At 42.5% G+C, this 22,717-nt stretch overlaps 1 protein-coding gene across 1 annotated transcript in view; it reads right to left on the bottom strand.

Annotated features, from left to right (window-relative positions):
* The window catches only part of efna3a (ephrin-A3a), a gene marked incomplete at both ends in the record, with an annotated part of 80,065 nt that extends 57,650 nt beyond the window's left edge, over nt 1-22,415 (bottom strand). Inside the window, one exon of the mRNA XM_083900124.1 lies at nt 22,306-22,415. Coding sequence (XP_083756250.1) covers nt 22,306-22,415 — 110 coding nt within the window. The remainder of the gene's footprint in view (nt 1-22,305) is intronic.
* Nucleotides 22,416-22,717: the final 302 nt, after the last annotated feature.

Here is a 22,717-nt window from a genome sequence, read left to right as displayed (position 1 = left end):
CACCAGGAAATAACAAGTGAGGTAAGTCTTCACGCAAACACTCGAGGCAATTAAAGGCTGCTGATCTGAGGTGGAAGAAGAGAGAAAGATGCACATCCCAGGGGCAGAGTGTGGCTAAAATGCAAACAGCGAGAACCTGGGAATCCTTTTGGTGTAATTAACGAATTATACCGCTTTAGACCTTTCATTATGAAACGCAGGGAGATCACGCAGAAATATAATTGTGAGTTTTCCCAAACAAAAGGCTGAGATAAGCTTTTCTGAATAATGCAAAGAATTCAACAAATCTGTCCTCTGTGGTTTTTCAGGGGAGCTTTGCAGGAATGAGTCGAATGCCAATGACACACAGGATGCGAGGCTTCGATCTGACACGCAATTCATCACTGTAAATATTAAATGGACAGAGAATGGAGGGCTTGTTTTGCATCAGCATGAATGACTGGCACGCTCAATGAGGAACAATCTTCCAGCTTGTTGAAATCACCGATCAAGGTGATCTGCGTGCCAGCCCGGATTTGTTTTAGACACTAAACTGTGTACCTAAAGTTGGAGGAGGCAGCATATTTTTGTCATGATAAATGATTCGGTAATAAACTTCCAGCATAATGTAAAAACAAGTCATCAGAGCCAGAACTAGACTTCTGGAACTCTTCCAGGCTCTGTGTCCAGGCTCTGACCTGCCCGTTCTACTTTAACTTACACTGCATACAGAGCTGAAGAAGCCAATTACTTTCTGTTTACTTTCAATTACTTTGAGAGAACTATGACCTGTATTGATGAGAATATACACAGATATATATATATAGATCCTGACAGCTGTTTTTTTTGACACTGCATGGAAACAGAACATTCAAAAATATTGCATTCAAGTCTTATATGCTTGAGGGAGGTGGAGAGGTTGGCGTATCAAGAAAAGGTATTTGCGAATGAGTGCAATGGAAACAGTTTTATTGAGAAAAGAGCGGAAACAACAGGTGAAAGGTGTTTTGTGTGAACTGATGAGAAAACAACATCATTCCTCGACTTAGTGCGAGCAGCAGATATAACTACAGGTTTGAAATGAACTGAAGAAGCCGAAAGGATGAGAAATGAAACGTCTTCAAACCTGACTCAGACAAATCCAGCTGCCTACAGCTAACCATGTCTTGTATAAAGTACCTTAAAGGAATACTTCAGTAAAAGTATGAGTATCTTACCAGAAAATGACTTTGGTGGAATTTGAAGTCACCTTTTTTTTAAATATTACTTAAGTAAAAGTCTTAAAGTATATGACATTCACTGTACTTAAGTATCAAAAGCAATTTTCTGAGTGTGAGAAGAAGTGAGCCATGGTAGCTCAGTGGTTTTGGGTTAAATTCCTGGCTCTGCCAATCTATGTGTGTCCTTGAGAAAGACACTTAACCCCATGTTGAAGTCTGTGAAAGGGTAAAACTGTGGCATAAAGTAGCTCATCAAGACTAGAAAAGCTCTATACAAAAAACAGACCATCACCATTAGTTGCTAGAAATATAAATAACAAAATAAAGTACAGATACGTGAATTTTGTTCTTAAGCACAGTAACAAAGTATCTGTAATTTGTTACATTGCAACACTGCAGCTAACTCCTGAAGATGACTATGACCTGGATCAATGAATACATTCACAGACATCTAACTATACTCTGCATACAGATACCTTCGATGGAAGCAACAACTGCCTGTGCTCAAAAAAAAAAAAAAAAAATATATATATATATATATATAATCTACAAGAGAACACAATTAATAACATATCAATATCAGTGCAGCATTACTAGATGTTCATCTGGTGAGAAAAACTGCCATTTAAAAACATCATCCGTTGACAACCAGTGGATGAAGCTCAACAATAATCTATTTTTCTAACCATCCTGCCAACTGTACCTTTAATACCACGGTGTATCATGTTTGCATCATTATTTGCACATTTAATCCCCAGCCAGAATCGTTATTTTTTTCACAGCAACATCTCGCCACACAGAGAGCCACACCACCATACGTTAAATTGCAGGATTTGTAATTAAGTCTCGGGTCATAACTGAAACGACCCCAGACACCAGGCTACGTTGAAAAACAACCAATTTCCAGATGAATTCTCATTAGCAGGCTCTGCAGCAGCTCCCCATCTACAATTCTCCCTTGGAACTCTGAAGGTGACACAGCAGTTACAGTGGACTTTGATGGGGCACTGGGGAGCTGTACTTCATATCACAGGACTGCTTCCTCTGCAGAGTAAAAGGTTTCAACAATCAGCAGCTGCAGCCTTTTGGGAGAGGAAGAAGAAGGAAAATCTTCCTTCTCTGGCAGGGGAGACGTACTTTTTGCTCCATGATTTCAACATGGCTGATAGTAGATGAGCTCCGATTTTCTGCCAGCAAAGGAAAGATTAACCTCCTCCAGATCATTGCTGCCCACCACAGATATAATCCAGTCCTTAAATCATTAATTAATAGAGTTTTCATCAACAGTAAATTTTGCAGCTCTTCCATAGGAGCCTGTGTCATCACTGCCTCCGTATCTCCCTCAAAGCAGCACTAAATCCCCGGTTTAACGAGTCTTTGGAGCAAGAGTTTAAGGACACTGCAGAGAGTTAAGAAACAGCTTCAACATGTCGCCGGCTTATTAAAAGGGAAATCTAAATCTGTGTACATATATATATGTGGATGTGCTCCATTGACAGTTTCAGATACGATCCCAGATCCTCCTCAGCCACTAAGCCTATTGTCCGGCCTGGGGATGGAAATCAGTGTCCTCGCTGCTGGGGCTCTAGTTACCACCAGCCTGATCACATTTTGTATTCACTCACCGACTGTGCGGCTGATTAAATCTGTATTTAATTGGATCAGATCTAGTCATGATGGAGCCCTCCCCCTGGTGTTTAACCCACGGTCCTCTGTCAAGTGAGAGGGGGGAAAAAAATACTGTGGGGGAATTAAGAGCGGGAAATGAATACCAATGCTCGGCTGTGCTAATAGCCAGAGCCGGAGAAGTGGACCACACCTGCAGGGCTTTACAGAGAAGAATCTGTTTTGTTTTTTTCTGCTCGTGCATATGTTTGTGTCTGTGTGCAGTGCTGCCGCTGCCTGAGGGGACATTGAATAAATAATCATAATATTTCGATAAATAATAAAATATCATTTGACACTACAATGCAAAACAAGACAGGACATATTTGCTCTACAGTATGAATTATGGACAGTATGCACGTTTTCCCCCAAATCTCCCCGTGGAAGCTCCTCTCCCTCCAGGTGGTTTATTCAATCGTGCATCACTCACTTCAGATTGATAATAAGCTGTTTGGAAATCACTTAGATCACAGAAGAGGCAACAGGAGTCGGTACACGCGCAAGCCTGAGACTGAAGAGCTACAATCCTGCAGTTGGGTCACAGATCAGCGACACCGAACCAGCAGGTATGAAGACATGCCCCAATACTGAGAGTGGGTCCTCCAACTGATCCTGCTCTTTGCTAATCACATGTTTCAGACTGTGATTGTGTTGCTATTATGCAGAGATGTTCATTTAAAGCCACAGTTTTTACATTTTTACATCGAAAAGCTATAATAAGCGTGCCCTTCCCGCCTTCATTAGTCAGATTTCTCAGATCATCCGAATACTTTTTTTTTGTCTGATTACCTCTTTTATTAAAACACATTAGTGGTGAATCAGCAGCCTCCAAAAATGCCTCCCCAATCAGAACTTCAATCAATTTTAATGACCACTTCTGCACAATTTCCTGACAGCCAAAACCAACCAAAAAACTGTCGAAACAAAACTGTCCGTACATGTGTGTGTGTCTGCTGGTGTGAACATTATCTTCAGATGGATTTGTTACGTGTCGTGCTATAAATCACGCGGCTTAAGGGGGAAAGCAAAGAATATCTGGTGTTTGTGTTTGAGAGTTAAGGTGTTAGGAGAAGTGTCCTCTTGCACAGATTGTTGCTCTATCACCTTATAAACTGTACAGTTGTCGGAAGTGGACGCTGAGGTCGGTGAGCATCAGAAAAGTAAGCGTATGACTCCTCCCTGCACTTTCAGACAACACCATATTCACTGCTTTAGGTATCCAGACTCGTTTAGAAAGAACATTTGTTTTTTTTACAGCAGTGGCCTCCAGTGACAATGACGAGGGAGTTACACACACAGACAAAAACAGCTGGCCAAAGTTGCCTCACTAATTAAAAGTTTAGTGTCTTGCTTAAAGGCACACTGATGTTGAAAGTGACCAAAATGCTTCTCTTCCAAGGACTTAAAACCAGATATTTTATTGATAGAACCGCTGCCTTTTAATGCGGCGCCGCAGCTGTGCATATATGTGCAAATACTCAATGGAAAATAAATAGTAGCTACGGGAAAATTGTCGTAATTTGAGCTCTAAGACAGGATCCTCTTGTGAAGAGGGAGTTCACCGCGGGATAATGGCGGAGAAAGCTACGTTAAGAGATGCCCCGTCCACGTTCAATACATGGACTTTATTCTCTATGTTGTGAATGAACAGAGAAATCCTTCACTTTTAACTTCCAATGACATTTTGTTTTCTTCAGTTAGACAGATTTCGTCTTCATAATATATCGATTATCATCAGAATTGTTGTATTGTGATATTATTGGTATCGTGTATCGTGACGAACCCTGTGATTCCCACCCCTACTCCTGATTCAGGTCTTGTACAGTCCTGTCTTTCTACACTTTACCTCCACATAAAGTCAACATGACTTCCAGCTTTGACAGAGGATTTGGATGTAAATCACAGGGTTTTGTTCAAATATTTGAATAGACAAGAAACCACACACACACACACACATGCACATACACACACACACACACACACAGGCCTGAACAGAAGAAGAGAGAGAGGGAGGGAGAGTAAGAGTAATTTCAAAGGACGTTGCATTTACAGTACTTACATTCATTTCCTTGACACTGGAGCTACATCCACATCATTTTTCATATTTTATCACAATCTAACAATGCCACATGACATCGCATTAGTGTGGCTGTAACCTTGCTGCGGTCTGAACTACTACTTGCCTACGCCTTCCTTAACCTTCACACTCATCTCAACATAAAAATAACTATAAAAACACAAACTTGATGAAAAAATTGATGTATATTTGTAGATTTGTTCTTAACCGTGTGTGACACGACTAGTGTGATTTTTTTTCTTCTTTCAATATTTATTTCCTTCATTAGTTTTATCAATTGGTGGTTTAATTCTGGCTCGATTATGTATTAAGGTGTTACAGCAGTCAGTGATGCTGTCGTCAGGGCCGTGGCACAATCACCAGCACCTTCACTTAACACAAACTCAGGATAGTTCACTTTTAGTGACCTCTCTGTGTCTCTATCTCTGTGAAGGCTGCGATCACAGAGAGATCACCGGGTGGCCTTGGGGGTCAAAGGAATTCTGGGTAAATTACCTCGCACAAGGGCATATTCATATGTAATGCTTAATGTTGTTTTCACACCTAATAGTCTCAGCTACACTCGATACTGTTGGGGACCCGGTTCAATTGGTGGTTGCAACATTCAGCCGGTCCAAGTTTGCTTCGAATAATGTATTCCCCTCCTCACCTGAGGCGGCGCTGCATCAATAATTACTGAAGGAGAAGACAAGACAACAATGAACAAGAAAACTCGCTCATCTGCTGGTGAATGCAGGACAACTTCTGTTTCCGCCACATAAGAACTGGAGCTGCATCAAATCCTATCGACACATATACGCTGCAACAATGGGCTTAGACATTTCTCCCGGCTATCGTTCTACACGTGGGTATGTTTTGGTTGCGTTTACCTTGTGTTGTAGTCCGTTTCCTTCATTTGGCTCACTTGAAGCGAACCGAGACCTACGTTTTTAGGTGTGAATACACCCTAAAGTAGTATTCACACTAGCCCTTCTTATTCAAATCCAAGTTCGTTTGCTCGGAAAGTCCGGTTCGTTTGAACTCCGATCCGCACCAAAGAGGCAAACTCTGGTTCGCCTAAAACATAGGTCTCGGTTCACTTCAGCAAGCAGCCTACAACGCAGGGCATTGTGGGTAAACACAACCATTGTTGCAGCGTATATGTGTCGTATGTTCACATAAAACAATAGGATTTGACGCAACTCTATGTTTTGCTCCTATGTAGAGGAAGCAGAAGTTGTCCTGCATTAACCAACGGATGAGCGAGTTTTCTTGTTCATTTTTTGTCTCGTCCTCTCCTTCAGTGATTCTTGAAGCAGCGCCACCTCAGGCGAGGAGGGGAATACGTTATGAAAACGTTCAGTTCGTTTCACCAAAGTGCAAAAGTGTGAAAGCAAACTCAGACCAGCTGAATGTTGCAAACCCCAATTGAACCGAGTCAATCGTGCCGAGTCTAGTGGACCATCAGGTGTGAATACGACTTAAGAATGAACGACAATGTTGGTATTTTTGTTTTTTTAATGAATTGTTGCATACAAGACACTGAGTTCAGAGTGCGCTCTTCCTCTCTTTCTACATACTGTAAATATACAGTGCAACTTGATGAGGTGTTAAAGATGAAATTGGCTCTGCTCATAAATAATACATTTATAATAGATTGCTGATGAACTGTCTAACGAAGAGAGGGAGAGGGTGTGTGTGTGCGTGTGAGGTTTTTGCTGACGAACAGCAGGGTTATTTATTTTTATAGATTTAAAAACGGAGACCTCACACACACACACAGTACAATGCAGGAATGCTAATGTCCTTGGCATTTTTGAAACTGCTGTTATCTTCCTGCCACTGCACATTACCCAGCGATATATAGTTTCCTTGGCACTAATTTACCTCTTTACAGCAGGCGCTGGAGGTGGGGAATGAAAACATAATGGAACCGTTAATTTGACCAAAAGTTCATTTCCATTAGGAAAATTAAAGACCAATAATTACGGATTACAGCCTGTATTAGGGATTGCAAATGCCAAGTCAGAATGTGGCGGAAAAGACATTAGGAAAGTGTGACAATGCCAGCACAACTAGCAGACAGGATTTATGTTGCCAAAGAAACAAGAGCTTGATGTTCAAATTTACATTACTACAGATCAAATAACAAGTAGAGATCTCCTCCCTACCCCCCCTCCCCCCCCCCAAGTACAACTTACAATATTCTTTAATGCAGTCAGGGCTCCCAGGAATAAGCCTCCTGGTATTAGAACAATTTCCACAGGAGGAATCCATCTTCTGCAGTCGCCATGTGTCACACTTGCTTTCCCCATCATAAACACAACCCCAGGCTGTATATGTTATTCTCCTCTCTACATCATTTAACTCTTAACAATGTGTTTTCACTGTTGCTTCACTATGCCCACAATACTCTTACGCCCTTTACCCACTCTGCATCTCTCTCTCTCTCTCTCTCTCTGGCATTCGCCACATATGAGGAATACCACATTCATTTCCCAGGATTCCTCCCCTCTTTGTTTCCTGTGTCAGTGACAGGCCGTGCTCCTGGCCCTGTCACTGACTGTCACCTGTGACACTGTCACCTGTGACACGGGCCTCCACGAGCGGCAGCGCACATGTTTCTGCCTTACATCATGTGGCAAATGAGCATCACCTCCTTCTCTCTCTCTCTCTGGATACTGTTCCTCTACTGTAGTATGCAATTCACACACACACACACATACACACACACACACTAACACTGTTGAGGACCCCAGCACTGACAGGAGCAGGGAGGGAGTCCTGACACAGCAGCATCAGAGAGTGCGTGTCACGATGTGTGTATTTAAAAACCCCCCCAAAAAAGCACAAGTAATGGAGTGAATGAATACATACTGCATGCATAGATAGATAGATAGATAGATAGATAGATAGATAGATAGATAGATAGATAGATAGATAGATAGATAGATAGATAGATAGATAGATAGATAGATAGATAGATAGATAGATAGATAGATAGATAGATAGATAGATAGATAGATAGATAGATAGATAGGGTTAAAAATGCAGTTGTCGATTCCCTGGTTTCACAGCAGCGTCTCTAAGCTGCTTTCTCTGATACGCTTTGACACATAAGCACCAAAAGAAAGGTTGAGGTCTTTAAAGCTTACTCCACTTCCTGACACGCCATTAATATTCTCCATAAACACCACCCTCTTCCTCCCGTACCCCCATTTTACACGTCTCTACTGCCTTATATCTCCTTTTCCTCCGTCTCCTTTTGTGCAACGCTTCCCTGCCCCCAACCGTACTTTCTTCTTCTTCTTCCTTTGGTTACACTTTCTCTTCCCCTCCTGGGAAGTGGCACAGAAATCCCTTTAAGTGCTGCAAAAGCAAATCTATTTATCATAACCATCTATCTCTTACTGTACATAGCCTACACTTTATGCTGTAAAAGACACACTTAGACACACAAACGCAGACAGCAAGAGGAAAAAGGAAAAGGCTTCACTGATGTGTGCTTGCATGCTGGAATAGAAAAAGGAACAGCATGGACAGTGAGTGTAACTATTTCTAAGAATTGATACAATACATGGAGTCATAAATTAAAGGCAAGGAAAATGTGTGGAAGGCGCCCACTCTCCTCCCACGCACGGCAATGCGGTTGTGCGAAGCGGTCTTCGGGGACTTCCCATTGACTCCACACAAGGTGAGAATGGAGCAGGAACAGACGGCTGAGCAGAAACACTCGAAATGACGGCAGGAAGACGGAGAGGGCTGCTGCTGCTGCTGCTGCTGCTGCTGCTGCTGCTGCTGCTGCTGCTGCTGCTGCTGCTGCTGCTGCTGCTGCTGCTGCTGCTCCGCGAGGCAATAAGCGAGGTATACGGCGAAGGAACCGCGGGGATGAGGTAGAGAGGCTGACCGAAAGAGACAGAGAGCGCCAAGACGAGGAGACAGAATCATTACCCTGCTTTCACCTGCAATCAATAAAACAAGCATGCATGCACAGACGCAAACGCACTAGCAAGTAAGCAAAACAATGAGACATGAAAACACCTTAAATGACACATAATGACTGCAAGACACACACACACACAGCGAGCGAGCGTGCGCAGCAGGACATTGATATTCTATACACCCACACACACCGCATGGTAAGGATCTGGGCTCATCTCTGCGTGTCTTTCAGTTACAGTGTTGGTCTAGACACAGTCGCATGCAGCACTAAAGAGATTCTTACTACGAGAAAACGTGTTGTTCACCATTTTTCTGATGCACAGGGAAAACAATACGAAGTACAAGTACCCACAGCTACTGGAAAGCAGCTGAACAAGCCAAATAAGTACCTCAGCAAACAAAGCCAGAGTATATAGTAAGCTGGTAGACTTCTGACTCTGCTGTGACTCTCCTCTTTAATCTGTCACTTACAATTAAGCATTCAAAATGTAGTCACAACAAACAGGGCCCCACCTCCTCATTCCTCCTCAAATCACACGACTAACTAAACGACTGCAACTGGAGAGTTGTTGCTCGAACTGATCCGGAGAGAGAAGAAAAGGGAAGGAAACCTCCCACTGATGGAGAATACCAGTATATGAGTCACGATTTGGCCGCATCAATCAATGGAGCGAGGATACGAGGAAGAGGAGAAGACGCGTGTATGAGTAGGCAGACATGATTATGCATGTGCCGTAGCTCATGTATAAACCATAACTGAATTTACACATCAAGGCAGCAAATGAATTCCAAATAGATTTTTGATCCAGACCAACACGAGACCTGATTAAATGATGAGGTTGAAGACAAGGGAACAAGGACAGAGAGAAGAGAGTGCTGCTCTGCTGGTGTAGTCTGATCTTACTCTGACATTTTTACAACATGTTCAGTGTTGGAGCCAGAGCATGGACTGCCATTGTGGCAATGACCCCTTTAAAATATAAAATGTTCCATCACCACGAGCTCCGAGCACCCGGTTGTTTCCCATAAAAACAAAGGCAGAAATCAAAGCTGTCAAGAGGCTCCTCATTTCACGTTTTTATGAGCTGTATCAACATTTACTTGTTGAGCAAAACTACAAAATGAACCGATGTATGATTTTGACGTGTCAAAGGCTCAAACAAAGAGTAAATGTAGTGCCTGCACATGGGATTTATACTCCTGTATTATGTAGTTAAACAGCAGTATGGCTGCAACAATTATTTGATTGATCGTCAGGTATTTTCCTTAATCAATTATTCAAGATGTAATAATTAAAACAAGCTTTCAGCTTCTTAAATGTCAATATTTCCTGGTTTCTTTGCTCTCATATAACAAAGAAACCCTTAAAACTGGGAACATCATCATTTTGACACCAATCAACATTTTTCTCTCACATTTTATGGACCAAACAAGTACTTGATTAATTGAGAAAATAACTGACAGGTGACAGTTACAGCTCTGCACAGGAGCTGTTGGCCACTAACCAACAGCTCATTCTACCAAACACTGCATTGGAATCTCTCGCTACACTTAAAATACACCATATTAACATTTTAATTACCTTAATCAGTGTCATTGTGAGCTGAGCACCAGCTTGTTCTGTTAGCTCTCACATTAGCACGCCATTCAAAGGGTACACAAAGAGTCTGTCTACAATCAGTTTATGCAGTATCTAACTGTCCGATGTGACTCCACTGCAATGTAATGAGTCAAATAAAGGAGAGTACATTTCAGGTGCTTAGGTTAATGTGTGTATTATCTGTTTGCATGTTCTCCCCATGTGCAGGTGGGTTATCTCCGGGTTCTCCATTCTCCTCCCACAAGTCTAAAGGTTAATTGGACAATCTAAATTAACAATAAATATGAATATGACAGTGAATGTTTTTTTTTTTTTTTGGATCTATACGTTTGCCCTGTGATGTACTGGCAACCTGTACAACCTTGACCTATGTCGGCTGGGATTGGCTCTGTTGGTCCCCCTGCAACCCTCATATATATTATATTTAAGCATTTTAGCAGATGCTTTTATCCAAAGCAACGTACAAAAGAGGAATAAGCTACAAAGAAGAATTCCACTAGATAGGAACAGTGGACTCACAGCGGGTGAGAGTGCAGAAGTGGATCCAAGTGCAGAAGAAGATGGTGTTGGGGAGGGGGGTAAAGGTAAGTGCTAGGGCAGAAGATGCTCTTGGATGATCTGGCTCTTCAAGAGCTTCTTGAAGATAGACAGGGACACCCCTCTGTTCTGGTAACACTTGGTAGGTCTTTCCACCAGTGTGGAACGACACACAAAAAGAGGATTGTCTTGTGCGGGGTGTTGTCAATGCCGGACGACAATCCTCTGATGAACGGAGTAGTCGAGTGGTAACATAAGCCTTTATGAGAGTGTTTAAGTAGGTGGGAGCAGACCCATGAAGCACTTTGTAGGCTAGCATCAGTGATTTGAATTTGATGCGGGCAGCTAAGGGCAGCCAGTAGAGCTCAATGAACAGAGGGGTGACATGTGCCCTTTTAGACTGATTGAAGACCGGGCACGCCGCCGCACTCTGGAGTTTCACAGCACAGGTCGGGAGGCCTGTTAGCAGGGCGTTGCAGTAGTTGGCGGGAGATGACCAAAGCCTGTACTAGGTCAGCCTGTTGGGTTAGGTACGGCTTGATTATTCTTGTACTGAATATATGAAAAATCCTGATATGGAGGATAAAGTGGTAGAATACAATACAGTGCCACAGATAAGGCTTGATGAAAGGGGAAGTATAATGTGACACTGTTCCATTTTCCCTCTATATCAGGGATGTCAAACTCCCAAAATCACCTGAGCAACAATGAGCTGTCTCGTCTGGTCAAAAGAAAACATTTTAAAGCTCACATAGAGTGGTCCTATCGCACATATGTGGTTTATGGAGGTCTACTTACATACACTTACTTGTTTTTATGGTAAAAAGAACCCTAGTTGCTGTAAATGAGCTGATATAAATCTCTCCTCACTGAAGCTCTCGTCAGCTGCGCTGTTTCAGACTGAAATCTCACTCCCGGAAGACAGACTGTGTTGTGATTGGTCAGCCAACGAGAGCTTTCCCAACTGTCTTGTGATTGGCAAATACCCAGAAGTGACATATTCAGCACACCCGCTCTCAGAAGCACAGCTCCCCCCTCTGGAACGGTGGATGCACCGCTACTCATTATCAAAACATTGCTTTAACAATGTTTAAAAATAGCTTCGTCACGACTCCCTGGGGTCAGACCCAGAGTCAGAAGACACTGTCGCTCGTGAAAAACCTCCTCAACGGACGTTATTCTTCTTCTGCGGTTCAATGTACGCAACCGGATGTACCCGGACTAGTGCCCGGAGCAGTAGGATCCGCTCTTGAGGAGAAATGCTGGTTACATAACCAGAGCGGGTTTTTTCAGAGATCTCGCTGAGCCCGAGATTACAATAAAACACAGCGTTCTCAGCAGTGGCTGAACTGTTTGTTTGGAACCTTCAGGGCTTCATAAACAAGGTAATGACGCAGATACACACCAAAAAAACAGCGTTAATTGGAACTTCCGTTCTATGTGAGCTTAAACACAATATTCCATCATGCTACAGCAATAAAGATATTCACGATAATATTTATCAGAAGTAAAAGTGTTTGTTTTGACATGGAATGAGATGAAAACGTGTGATGCTAAATAAATCTATTAATAAAAACAAACTTATATATGCGTCATTAAATGTTGAGTTCAATACACATATTAATGCAATAATTACATCCGAATGTCTTATTATTGCTGTTATTGCTAACAAATGTAATATATTATATTCTATCACCTCTCTGGCAGCTGTGTCTCAGTCACACACTGTGTTTACAAGGAAGATGAGGTCGCAGGCCATGTTTTCATTAGGACATGATATGAAGTGGTGGGGGGTACATGTGCCCCACGGGCTGCGAGGTTGCCACCTCTGCTCTGCAATTTAATTCTTCAATATTTCATTTCATCTATCTTCTGTGCAAATTACAAAAAAGGAGTTAATGAGATAATAGGATTAATCTTAATAATAAGATAAAGATCTCATCCGTGCAATAGAATACTTCCTGTTTTAATGTTGTCACGTGGTACATCATATTTTAAATCTGTGAATACTGAACTGAAATTTATTGAATCAAACCAGAACTGCGATATCTGATATTTTCAACCGCAAAAGACAGAGTGTTTTATTTGCAGTGCACCAGGAAAGTACTGTCATGTTGTGCGATACACAACAACAAGTTACATGGTAACAGTTCACAGGTTTTTAATACCTGCGATGTAAAAGTCAAAGATTGCACAGGCCTCCAGCCTCCTCACCACAATATAAATCCTTCTTTTCAAGGCGGTAGTTTACTGTCCAATCCAATTATATCTTAGTTTCAAGCTCTAAAGACTTTGCTATCATATTTGTAATAGAGCAGTTTCGCTTGAAGATGTACTGATTTAAATGTTCACTCTCACAATATGGGGGGGGGTTGAGCGGGTACATTAAGCCACTGGAGGTGGCAGTTGCCGCTGCTGAAGGGTCAAATTACTTTCAGTCATTCTGGATGCACAGAGCTCTTGAAAGAGATTTCAATTTTCTTCAAATATTCCCATTACAGAAAACGAAGACTGCCAAAGGGTCTCAGACCTTCATATAATTACATCTTCAATAGGAAAAATCTCAATTATAACATAATACCTAATTATTAAGCCACTCGTATTTGAAATTGCCCTCGCATGAAAGGAAAACTGGAGCCATATCATCCACTAAGCTGCGAGGACAGTTTGCACTCCTCGTAACGCTGCTGTTAAGCACCCAAGAGCATTAGAGGGGAGACCTGTCACGGCTCAGGACCTGTAGGGAATGAGCAGAGAACAAGATATGACGGAGCACAAACCTGTGTCCTTACTCGCTGCCTTTTTTTTTTATGAGGGGACACTGATAACTCTGAGGGCGCCTGTTGGTGCAAAATACCACCTCAATTGCCAAGAGTGGCCTTCTGCTTCAATAACAAAATGAATTATTTTGTCCAGCCGCTGTGGCTGCCTTATCGTTTCACAGGCCTCGTGCGGCAACAAGGTCCGTTTCCCCAATAATCAAAACTTCCGCTGGTGACTATCCAACGATCAATAGCTTTGATCTTCCTCCTACATGGCAGCCATTTCCATCATAGTAGCAATGTAATTTCCCAGTGGGTAAACGGGTGCTGCAATGCAGACTCCCAGTGTAATGTACTGTGTAGGCGCCATTCAGAAGTCGGAAAAGCCGTCTTTGTAGAAAGCATTTGCATTCAAATCATTAAGTTTGAAATTGGTTCTACCTGTCTGGGATCGGAACTATCTCCTGTGGGTTCCCACTGCCAGTTAAGAGCAGTTTTTATAACCTCGGAGCGCAAGGAATCCAAATGGCTTTTGATGGCGTATGAAGGGCCAAACTGTGTTTTTTCGTTGGACTCCTCTGATGAAAGCGGCGCTCTCCTTCGCCTGGGGTAACTCTTAGATAAGTCCCGTCGCACCTTCCCATCAGAGCCCAAGAACAGGTTATAATAGTCCACCAAACCTGCCAATTCCTCACCATAATGAAGCAGAGCAGGCTTTGGGAATTGGAGCTCCAGAAGGGACATAGAGGACAGTGAAGTTGAAACACCAAGACGGGAGATTTTATTTTGGGATGGAGTTTTAGTCAAAGTTTTTTTGCTATTTCCTTTCACTTCACAGCTGTTAACTTCCAGGTTGATAAAGTGCCTCCTCGTGGGGTTTCATCTACATCTACCACTTACCTTTTTTTTTAATTGAGCTCATCACACTGTAGAATCTGATTTGTGAAGAAACAATTATACATCTGTGGACTTTTCTTTTCACACGGGTTTGTGTGTACGTGTAGAAAATCCTTTACATATGGCCACATAATCTCTATAACCACATCCTGAATGTGAATATGCAGAATCTGCCACAAGCCTTCTGCTTTCCATTTCTGGAGGTACCAATTTCATTCAAGCAGACTTTGATTGAGGGAAAAGACACTGACCAAAATGAATCGGCTTTTTGAGATTGCCTACATTCGTGTGCAGATGGCTAACAGAGATTAACCAAAAAGCATTAGCGAACTAAAATCTTAATATCAGATCAAATCCATTGAAATCAAACATACTTTACTGTCCCTGCAAAGGCGCTACAGTTGCTGCAGAACAAGGCAAAGCGCGACAGACCGCCATCATAGACGTAACTCACAGGATACGTATATAAGTAAGTACGTAAGTACATAAATAATTATCATCTTCAAAATGAGTAGACTGGATAAAAAATTATCTAAAACAAAGCAGAAGCCTCAATGCAAAATGTGCAAGAGTAAAGTGACAGAGCAGGAATTAACCTGCGTCCTTGAGTACAGTGACACGTGTTGGAATAAAAGAGAGCTGAAGACAGTTTTTTTTTTTTTTTTTGCATAATGCTTGCAGTATAACATCTGCCTGAAGGTAACAGATTACATTCAGAATACAGGAGCTAAAATCTTGGCCTGAATGTCCACTCTCTACACTGGAGGACCCACAATATTTACCACTGGCCCCAGAGCGTAATTGCCAGATGATAAAGCCGGTGTGTTCAGAGACTGATTGTAATAATAAAAACCCCTGTATATAACAGTTGGCATCCGGGTTGAACAAGATGGTATTTGACTAGGTTTGTATTTGATATGCAAATTAGCATTGAGAAATTTGGCAAAACAAGTGCAGACTGAAGTATGCGCTAATGAAAAGCTCTTAGTTTTATCTTGTGGATTATTTGCAGTTTATGTTCCGTAGACGTTTAACTGCATTTTGTTCTTTCGTTTCAATGTTTTTTTTAACACTTTTTTTTTTTTAATCTGTGCACGCTCATTGTTTTTTGTAACCTTTACCCTCCCTTAAGCTGCCTCTGCATCCACAACGGAGCGTTTGGTAAATGCAGACTTAGTTAAAGCCTCCATGGTGCGTGAACCCAAAGCAGTGACAGACAAGTCTGTAATAATCAATTCTCAAGCTCACTGTTCCAAGGCAATACTCAATCTGAGACTGCTAAGCTGAGCTCCGAAACACTTCATGGCAATTTACTGACACTGTGAAATCAAATTAAAAATGCATTTGGAGATTGATCACCTGATGCACCCAGATTGATTGCTGCTCTGACAGCAACACTGTCGTGTTTTTGTTCAGCCAAGGTCCATTCACCTTCCCATAGCATATAAAAGTATTGATCTGTGCACCCACTCCTGGATCCATGCGAAAACCATTAAACATCCTTTCAGTGTTTCTCCGTCCATTTATGCAACTCATAGCAGATTTGAATGAGCTAAAATTGGACACGGCACCACTTAGCAGAGCAATACGCTACGAGACAACACAGCAGATCAACAGCATTAATGAAGCCAGGTGATAAATCAATCAAGTTAACCGTCTATTCGACAGTGCAGCACATCAAACCCATCTTCTCCATAGTTGCACAGATAAATATTTATTTCAAATTTAAATTACTGTAGATTACACATTCTCTGAAAAAGAAACCTTTCAATCCCACGTCGTTTTGAGGCACTTGTGGGGCGCGATGAATATGAAAGAACGCGAACGCGAGTGAATAAGATGCATTTGTATGCAAAAATTGCCGAGGCAGCCCAGAGACAAGGCTGCAGGCAGACAGACAGACACGCATGTAATCAGGTAGCAAATCTGCTTGTCTCCTGTACGCTCCGTTAGCATCGGGCTGCCCAGGGCGAGGGGGCAGGTGAGTGACAGTTGCTATTGTCTCTGAGCACTGGTCCACATGAATGACCCAGTCTATGTCCACATTAGCATGGATCAACTCCCAGGAGTATTATCTCCTCAGAAAACAGCAGTCATACCTATAGTAGCGGTAAAAACCCATCCTCACTTTCAACCTTTCTGACTTCTCTAACTTTTTCAATATTTCTCTTTCTCCTCCTCAGAGACCGCTTCACACTTTTCCATCATGTTCTCTCTCCATTAAGCCAACCTCCTCCCTACAGTAACATTTTTCTTCTCTTTCCTGCCATCCATTTTCTAATTTATTCTTCCCAAATAACCTTCTCCATCATTGACTATCTATATTCTTCATTTCCCAGCAATGACTCCAATACATGTGACTAAATACCGACAAACTTTTTCCCTACAGGACATCTTGGTGCTCCGCAGGAAACCACCTCCAAGTCTCACACACCGTCTGCACACACACACACACACTCCCACACAGACTGACCTGGCGGTTAATGAGCCTGTTGAGTAAGACTGCACCTCGACTCAACATTTGTCACCAGGCCTCTGTACCTCCAACTCTCGGTGAAGCTATTTGTCAAGCTGATAATTTATTTTGTAGCACAAGCTTTGGTGTGCCAGGGATTGGCTTTTTGTGTGTGTGTGTGTGTGTGTGTGTGTGGAGACTAAGAGCCTGACAGACACTTTCTCACATACTGTATAATTCAGGTTCATAACGTGTCATATGGAACATGCAGAGCTGTGACTTCATACAAAAACAAACGGCACAATATAACTTTCATCTCGAGCAGGAGAAGAGAGACGTGTGACACCGTTTCAAAGTCAGTTCCTAACCGCCGCTATGAAGCGATGTTTTTTTTTTGTTCTCGTGTCCTGTTAAATTATGAACATTTGTAGAGACATTGTTTAACTTTGGGGAAATTGAGTGGCAGGATGAATGAAAGCTTGCACTGCTGTTTTGATCACGCTGACAAAAGGGTGCCCAATTATGGAGCTGCAGCCTGCCTATGCAGCGAGGGCCAAACACCTGATGGGAAGAGGTGGCAAGACCAGGGGAGGCTGCTTGTAGGTAGGCGAGGCTACTGCAGTGCACCGCTGCTCCCGCGTGCTCTCAAGATGTTCTGCATCTCCCCTCTCTAATTGGCAGATGGCCTCAGATGCGTGGATGATTTAATGGCCTGCGTGTGTTTTTTCCTGCCTCAGTCAGCCATTAGCAGGGACATCTGTAACGAGTTGGCCAGGCGCACTGCTGAGAGAGGAAGCTGAGAGAAACACTTTCTAATGGGGCAGAGTGTGGTCATGACAGGCTCGGGCGGTAATCAAAGCACCCTGAGCTTATTTCGTTTGGGATATGATAATCAAGATTAACTTCTCTCACATTGTCTGAGGCGGAGAAAAATGCCGCCTGACGTTGTTCACCTGGAAAAGAATCAAACTCCTCGCACGCACGGTATCGACGACGCGACAATCTCCCTGTTGTCTTTCAGTACAACCAGAGCAGGACATTTTTAGCTGCGCGTTATCATAAAAAGGGCATTTTCATGGCTTTGGCACAAACAGCTTAGCGTCCAACTGATGTCATTTCTTGCAGCTGTGCCATAACCATCTGTGCTAAATGCTGAGCTCAAGGGTAAAACATTGAGGCCCCAACTCGGGTTTGGCCCAAAAGGCCTTTAGTTTTCTGGCTCTGTCAATGCATTCATCTCTTCCTGCTCCCTCCTGAGTTTCAGATCGGCATACGGGGACGGAGCTGCTTCATTGACCATGCAAGGGCTTGGGTTTGTTTTCCATGCATGTGGACAGAGAGGTGGCAAAGTGGCCAGAAGCATAAGGCCTTTTAAAGCGAGGTGACCATCAGTATTCTTGCAATAGCCTCTGAGGATTTGTCTGCTACCTGCAAACTGGGTCAAATTTTGCATTATTTTAGAGATTTGTATCTCACCGTGGGGGAAGAAGGGCTTTTGCACACGCAGGCATGTGGACCCACACCTGCACTTTGTCTCACTCTATTTCCCTCCCTCACTCTATCTGTGTCGCTCCATCTCTCTCTATCTGTCGCACACACACACACACACACACTATGAAAGTGTTCTGAATTCATTAATATGAGGACATATTTGTCACTTTAACACATGCATGTCAATTTAAAGCCGAAAAAATGTGCTAACAAAGTAATGAATGACAGCACTAAGCTGTGAAAATCATTTCAGCCTGCACACATGGACACACGCTCACGCACTCATGAAAACTGATAGATGGGACTAATAGTGACATGTGACATTCAAAAACCTGTGCACTTTTACAACACTTAAATGAGACCAAAGTCTCCATTTCTATTATATTCAAGTCACACTGATGGGATTAACTGCAGCCATTAATCTCCAATAGTTTTGGATGTGACTGTGCCATTCACACATTAACATTAATGAGGAAGTGACACCGTCTCAACTGATCCAGGCAGGTTTACAGCACTTTTATGGCTTTTTGACTCAAGGAAACCTTTGAATATTGGAAGCGTCCCACACTCGCATACATTCAAATGACTCGTAATATATTTTCTAATTATCCACTGTATGTGTGTGCATCCCAGCTGAGTTCGGGAAGCGAATGGCAGACCAGGAGCAGATGGAGGGGCCGGCAAATGAGATGCAGAAAAAAAAGAGAGAATTGAGGAGGACAGGCCTGCTGGTGGGGGAAAATAAGAAAGGGAAGAAAATAAGCAAGTATGAGATAGAGAGAGGCGATAGGAGAGACCTGCATCTGAGGTGAATACAAATGGACAGAGGAGGAACACAGATAGGGGAGAAGGAGGAGTAGCGGGGGCGAAGGAGGAGGTTGAGTGAAGAGAGGAGATAAAAGAATGTGAAAAAGATGGATTCACTGTTGCCTAATGAGGAGACAAAGGCAGTGGAATCCACATTGATCTCTGCCCCACAGAAAGGCGGCTTTCTGTGGGGCAGAGAGGCAGCTTTCTCACAGGTGGAGGTGGAGGAACAGAGAAGAGCCTGGGGAAGCTTACCTGAGGTAGGCATCCTCACTGTGTGTGTGTGTGTGTGTGTGTGTGTGTGTGTGTGTGTGTGTGTGTGTGTGTGTGTGTGTGTGTGTGTGTGTGTGTGTGTGTGTGTGTGTGTGTGTGTGTGTGTGTGTGTGTGTCAGCCATACTTATTTATAGTGAGTGTACATGCTCATGCAGATCTATGGGACTCTGAGCCGTGCATATGAATTATGAAGGCGATCTGTGCTGCATAGATGCAGCAGGTCGGATGACGGAGAGCACACAAGTGAAAGTGGCTGGATGAAAACGATGATGGCCTAAATGAGTCATTATTGTAAAGCAGTGTATGGACTCAAAGTGAGATAGAAATTAAATATTTATATCGCAACCACTCTGCATGCAGGGCCGGAGAGATGGAACACATCTCGACCTGGAGATGAATCGCTGTACTTGGAACTGGGTGAGATGACTTTGTAATTACAAAAAGTGATGTCGTAAAACATCATCGCACTTTACTACCACGCACGTGCACACACACACACACACACACACACACACACATCATGAATGCTTAGATTACATTAGAACAGTAGCAACAACAGAATGACAAATCAAACTTTCATGTCATTTTTCATTATATAAACTCACCTACTTCATCATTTATGCTACTGTGTTTTTGTTACATGACGCTGCACATACTTCATCTGAGCTCAGTCATTAGCAAATCTAGGGTTGGGGAATAATTCAACAACAATAATTATCATAATATATGTAATTTCCTTCAGTGGCAATAGCTAAAGTTCAGTATATAACTGTACTGTTTAGTGCAAACTAGAGCTGAAACAAGTAAGCAGTTATTAATCGTCAGCTATTTTGATAATCGATGAATCGGTTGAAAGATTTTTTTCATTATTAAAACAAGATTTCCGATCGTTTTAGCGTCTTAAATGTGAATATTTTCTCTGTTTCTTTGCTCCACATAACAAAGAAATCATTCAAACTGAGTCATTTTGATTTGTGGACAAAACAAGACATTCGAGAACATCGTCATTTCCTGATTTGACAAACACTGAGGATTTTCTGGACCAAACGATTAATCAAGAAAATAATCGACAGATTAATCGATTACGGAAGTAATGGCTAGTTGCAGCTCTAGTTCAAACACACTTTACCGATGTTGAGTAACTGTTTGACACCGTTTTTCTTGATGACGGAAACAAGTCTTCTTTCAGCTTGAAGGTTGTGGGTTCGATTCCCGATTCCCCACTAGTCTACTGACACACTAAACCCCACGTTGCTCCTGGCGGCTGTCTGTGTGTGTGTGTGTGAATGAACGCTGAGTGATAGACAAAGATGCGCTGTATGAAAGTGGGAGTGAATGGGTGGCACAAAAAACCGTAGTGTAAAGCAGCTTTGAGTGGTTATCAAGATTATAAAAGCGCTACATAAATACAGACCATTTACCATTTTCTGCCCGAAGAGACGTTTAAAACCACAGTCACTGACAACTGTCTTAAATGTGTTTTACCATGGCAACCATCGAGGGCACACATAATTCAGCCCAAAGCAAAAAACTCGACTATTCAACGCCTCGCTTTTCTAATCTTGATAAATTGCAGACTCATGGATGAGTTCCTATTGAAATGACAGAAAGCATCTGCTCTCCTCTTATACTACACAGACAAGTATTTTTAGTTCAAACTTGTGTATCGCCCTTCATAATATGACCGATTCTAATGTTAGGGCTGAATGAATGAGAATTTGCCAAAATGTGAGATCTGAACACATCAGATACTATAACAGACTTTGATTCTCACAGATCTAATCATTTAAAATATGGTTTTCAAATGAAAATGACAATAACGATATACAAATGACCATTCCCTCTGATGTCGCGATTTATATCGCAATCGCAATTTCATCCAAAATAATCGCAAATTAGACATGTACTCAAAATAGCTCAGCTCTACTCTACTCTGCACCATCAGCCACAACATGAATAACTGGTTGTGATGTTGTGTCTCATCAGTGAATCTCTGGCCTATTCTGTGGGTTCAGTCATCATCGTCCATTTATTTATGGCTCACAGATTTGCAGTTACAGATAACACTTGTGTGGCTGATCAATGGAAGTAACCTATTAATGTCACAAAAAAAACTCAAAACCACTTGTGTTTATTACATCAGTTAAATATTGAAATTAGTCAAAGATAAGCTGATAAGAAAATAACTGAACTGAAAACTGGCTCCTTCTAGTGGTCAGTAGAGTTTTTCTGGGGGTTTCTTACCTGGAGGTGGAGGAGGAGGGGTTTTTCTAAATGACTGCTTAACAAAGACATTTTGATATTTAAGATGGAAAAAAATGACCCAAACGCATGAAATTAATTTGATTATCTTCACACTTCTGCATATAAACTGTCTTCTCTTGTCTAATTGTCGTGTCACATCTACGTCTGTGTCTTTCACTCATTCACTGGACTTCATTCAGCAAAAAAAAACAAATAGAAACACGTCGCTGCAGACATTGACCGCTGTCTTGGAAACAAGTTCTCAGCACAGGTGCGCAATAACAACTTCATCCACTGCTGTGGACAGGGAGAAAGCAGCGCTATCGCTGCAGAAAAACAAACAAACAAACAAACAAACAAACAATCAAACACTCACAGTATGTTGGAGCTGTTCCAGTACACCGCATGCCGGTCGCTGGCTCTCGACAGGTGCAAGTTTGTAAGCGCCAGCGTGGTGAGGCTGAGAAAAAACGTTGCGAGAGCCATAATCCCCCTCCGGTGCGCGTCCAGTCCCGGTTCCCCTCTCTGCGCTCTGCGTCCCGGCTCTTTCTGTCCCACAGACGCGTCGTTCACAACATCCCAGCGGCCAAAAGACGCCGTTTTCAACTTCCCGGTGTTGCCTTAACGACGGGTTGAACCAGGGTGACAGCAAGCGTGGTTACGTGTTCTTCAACTCAAAAGCCATCGCACACGAGACCGCGGCCGAGTTTCCTGCACTTGTGCCAAATCTATGCGCACTTTCAAGTCTGTGCCTTTGTTTGACAAGTCTGCAACAACGGCCAGGCTGT

The sequence above is a fragment of the Microchirus variegatus genome (genome assembly GCF_963457635.1).
Source record: "Microchirus variegatus genome assembly, chromosome: 13".
Lineage (NCBI taxonomy): Eukaryota > Metazoa > Chordata > Actinopteri > Pleuronectiformes > Soleidae > Microchirus > Microchirus variegatus.
This window is presented reverse-complemented; position numbering and strand designations above follow the sequence as displayed.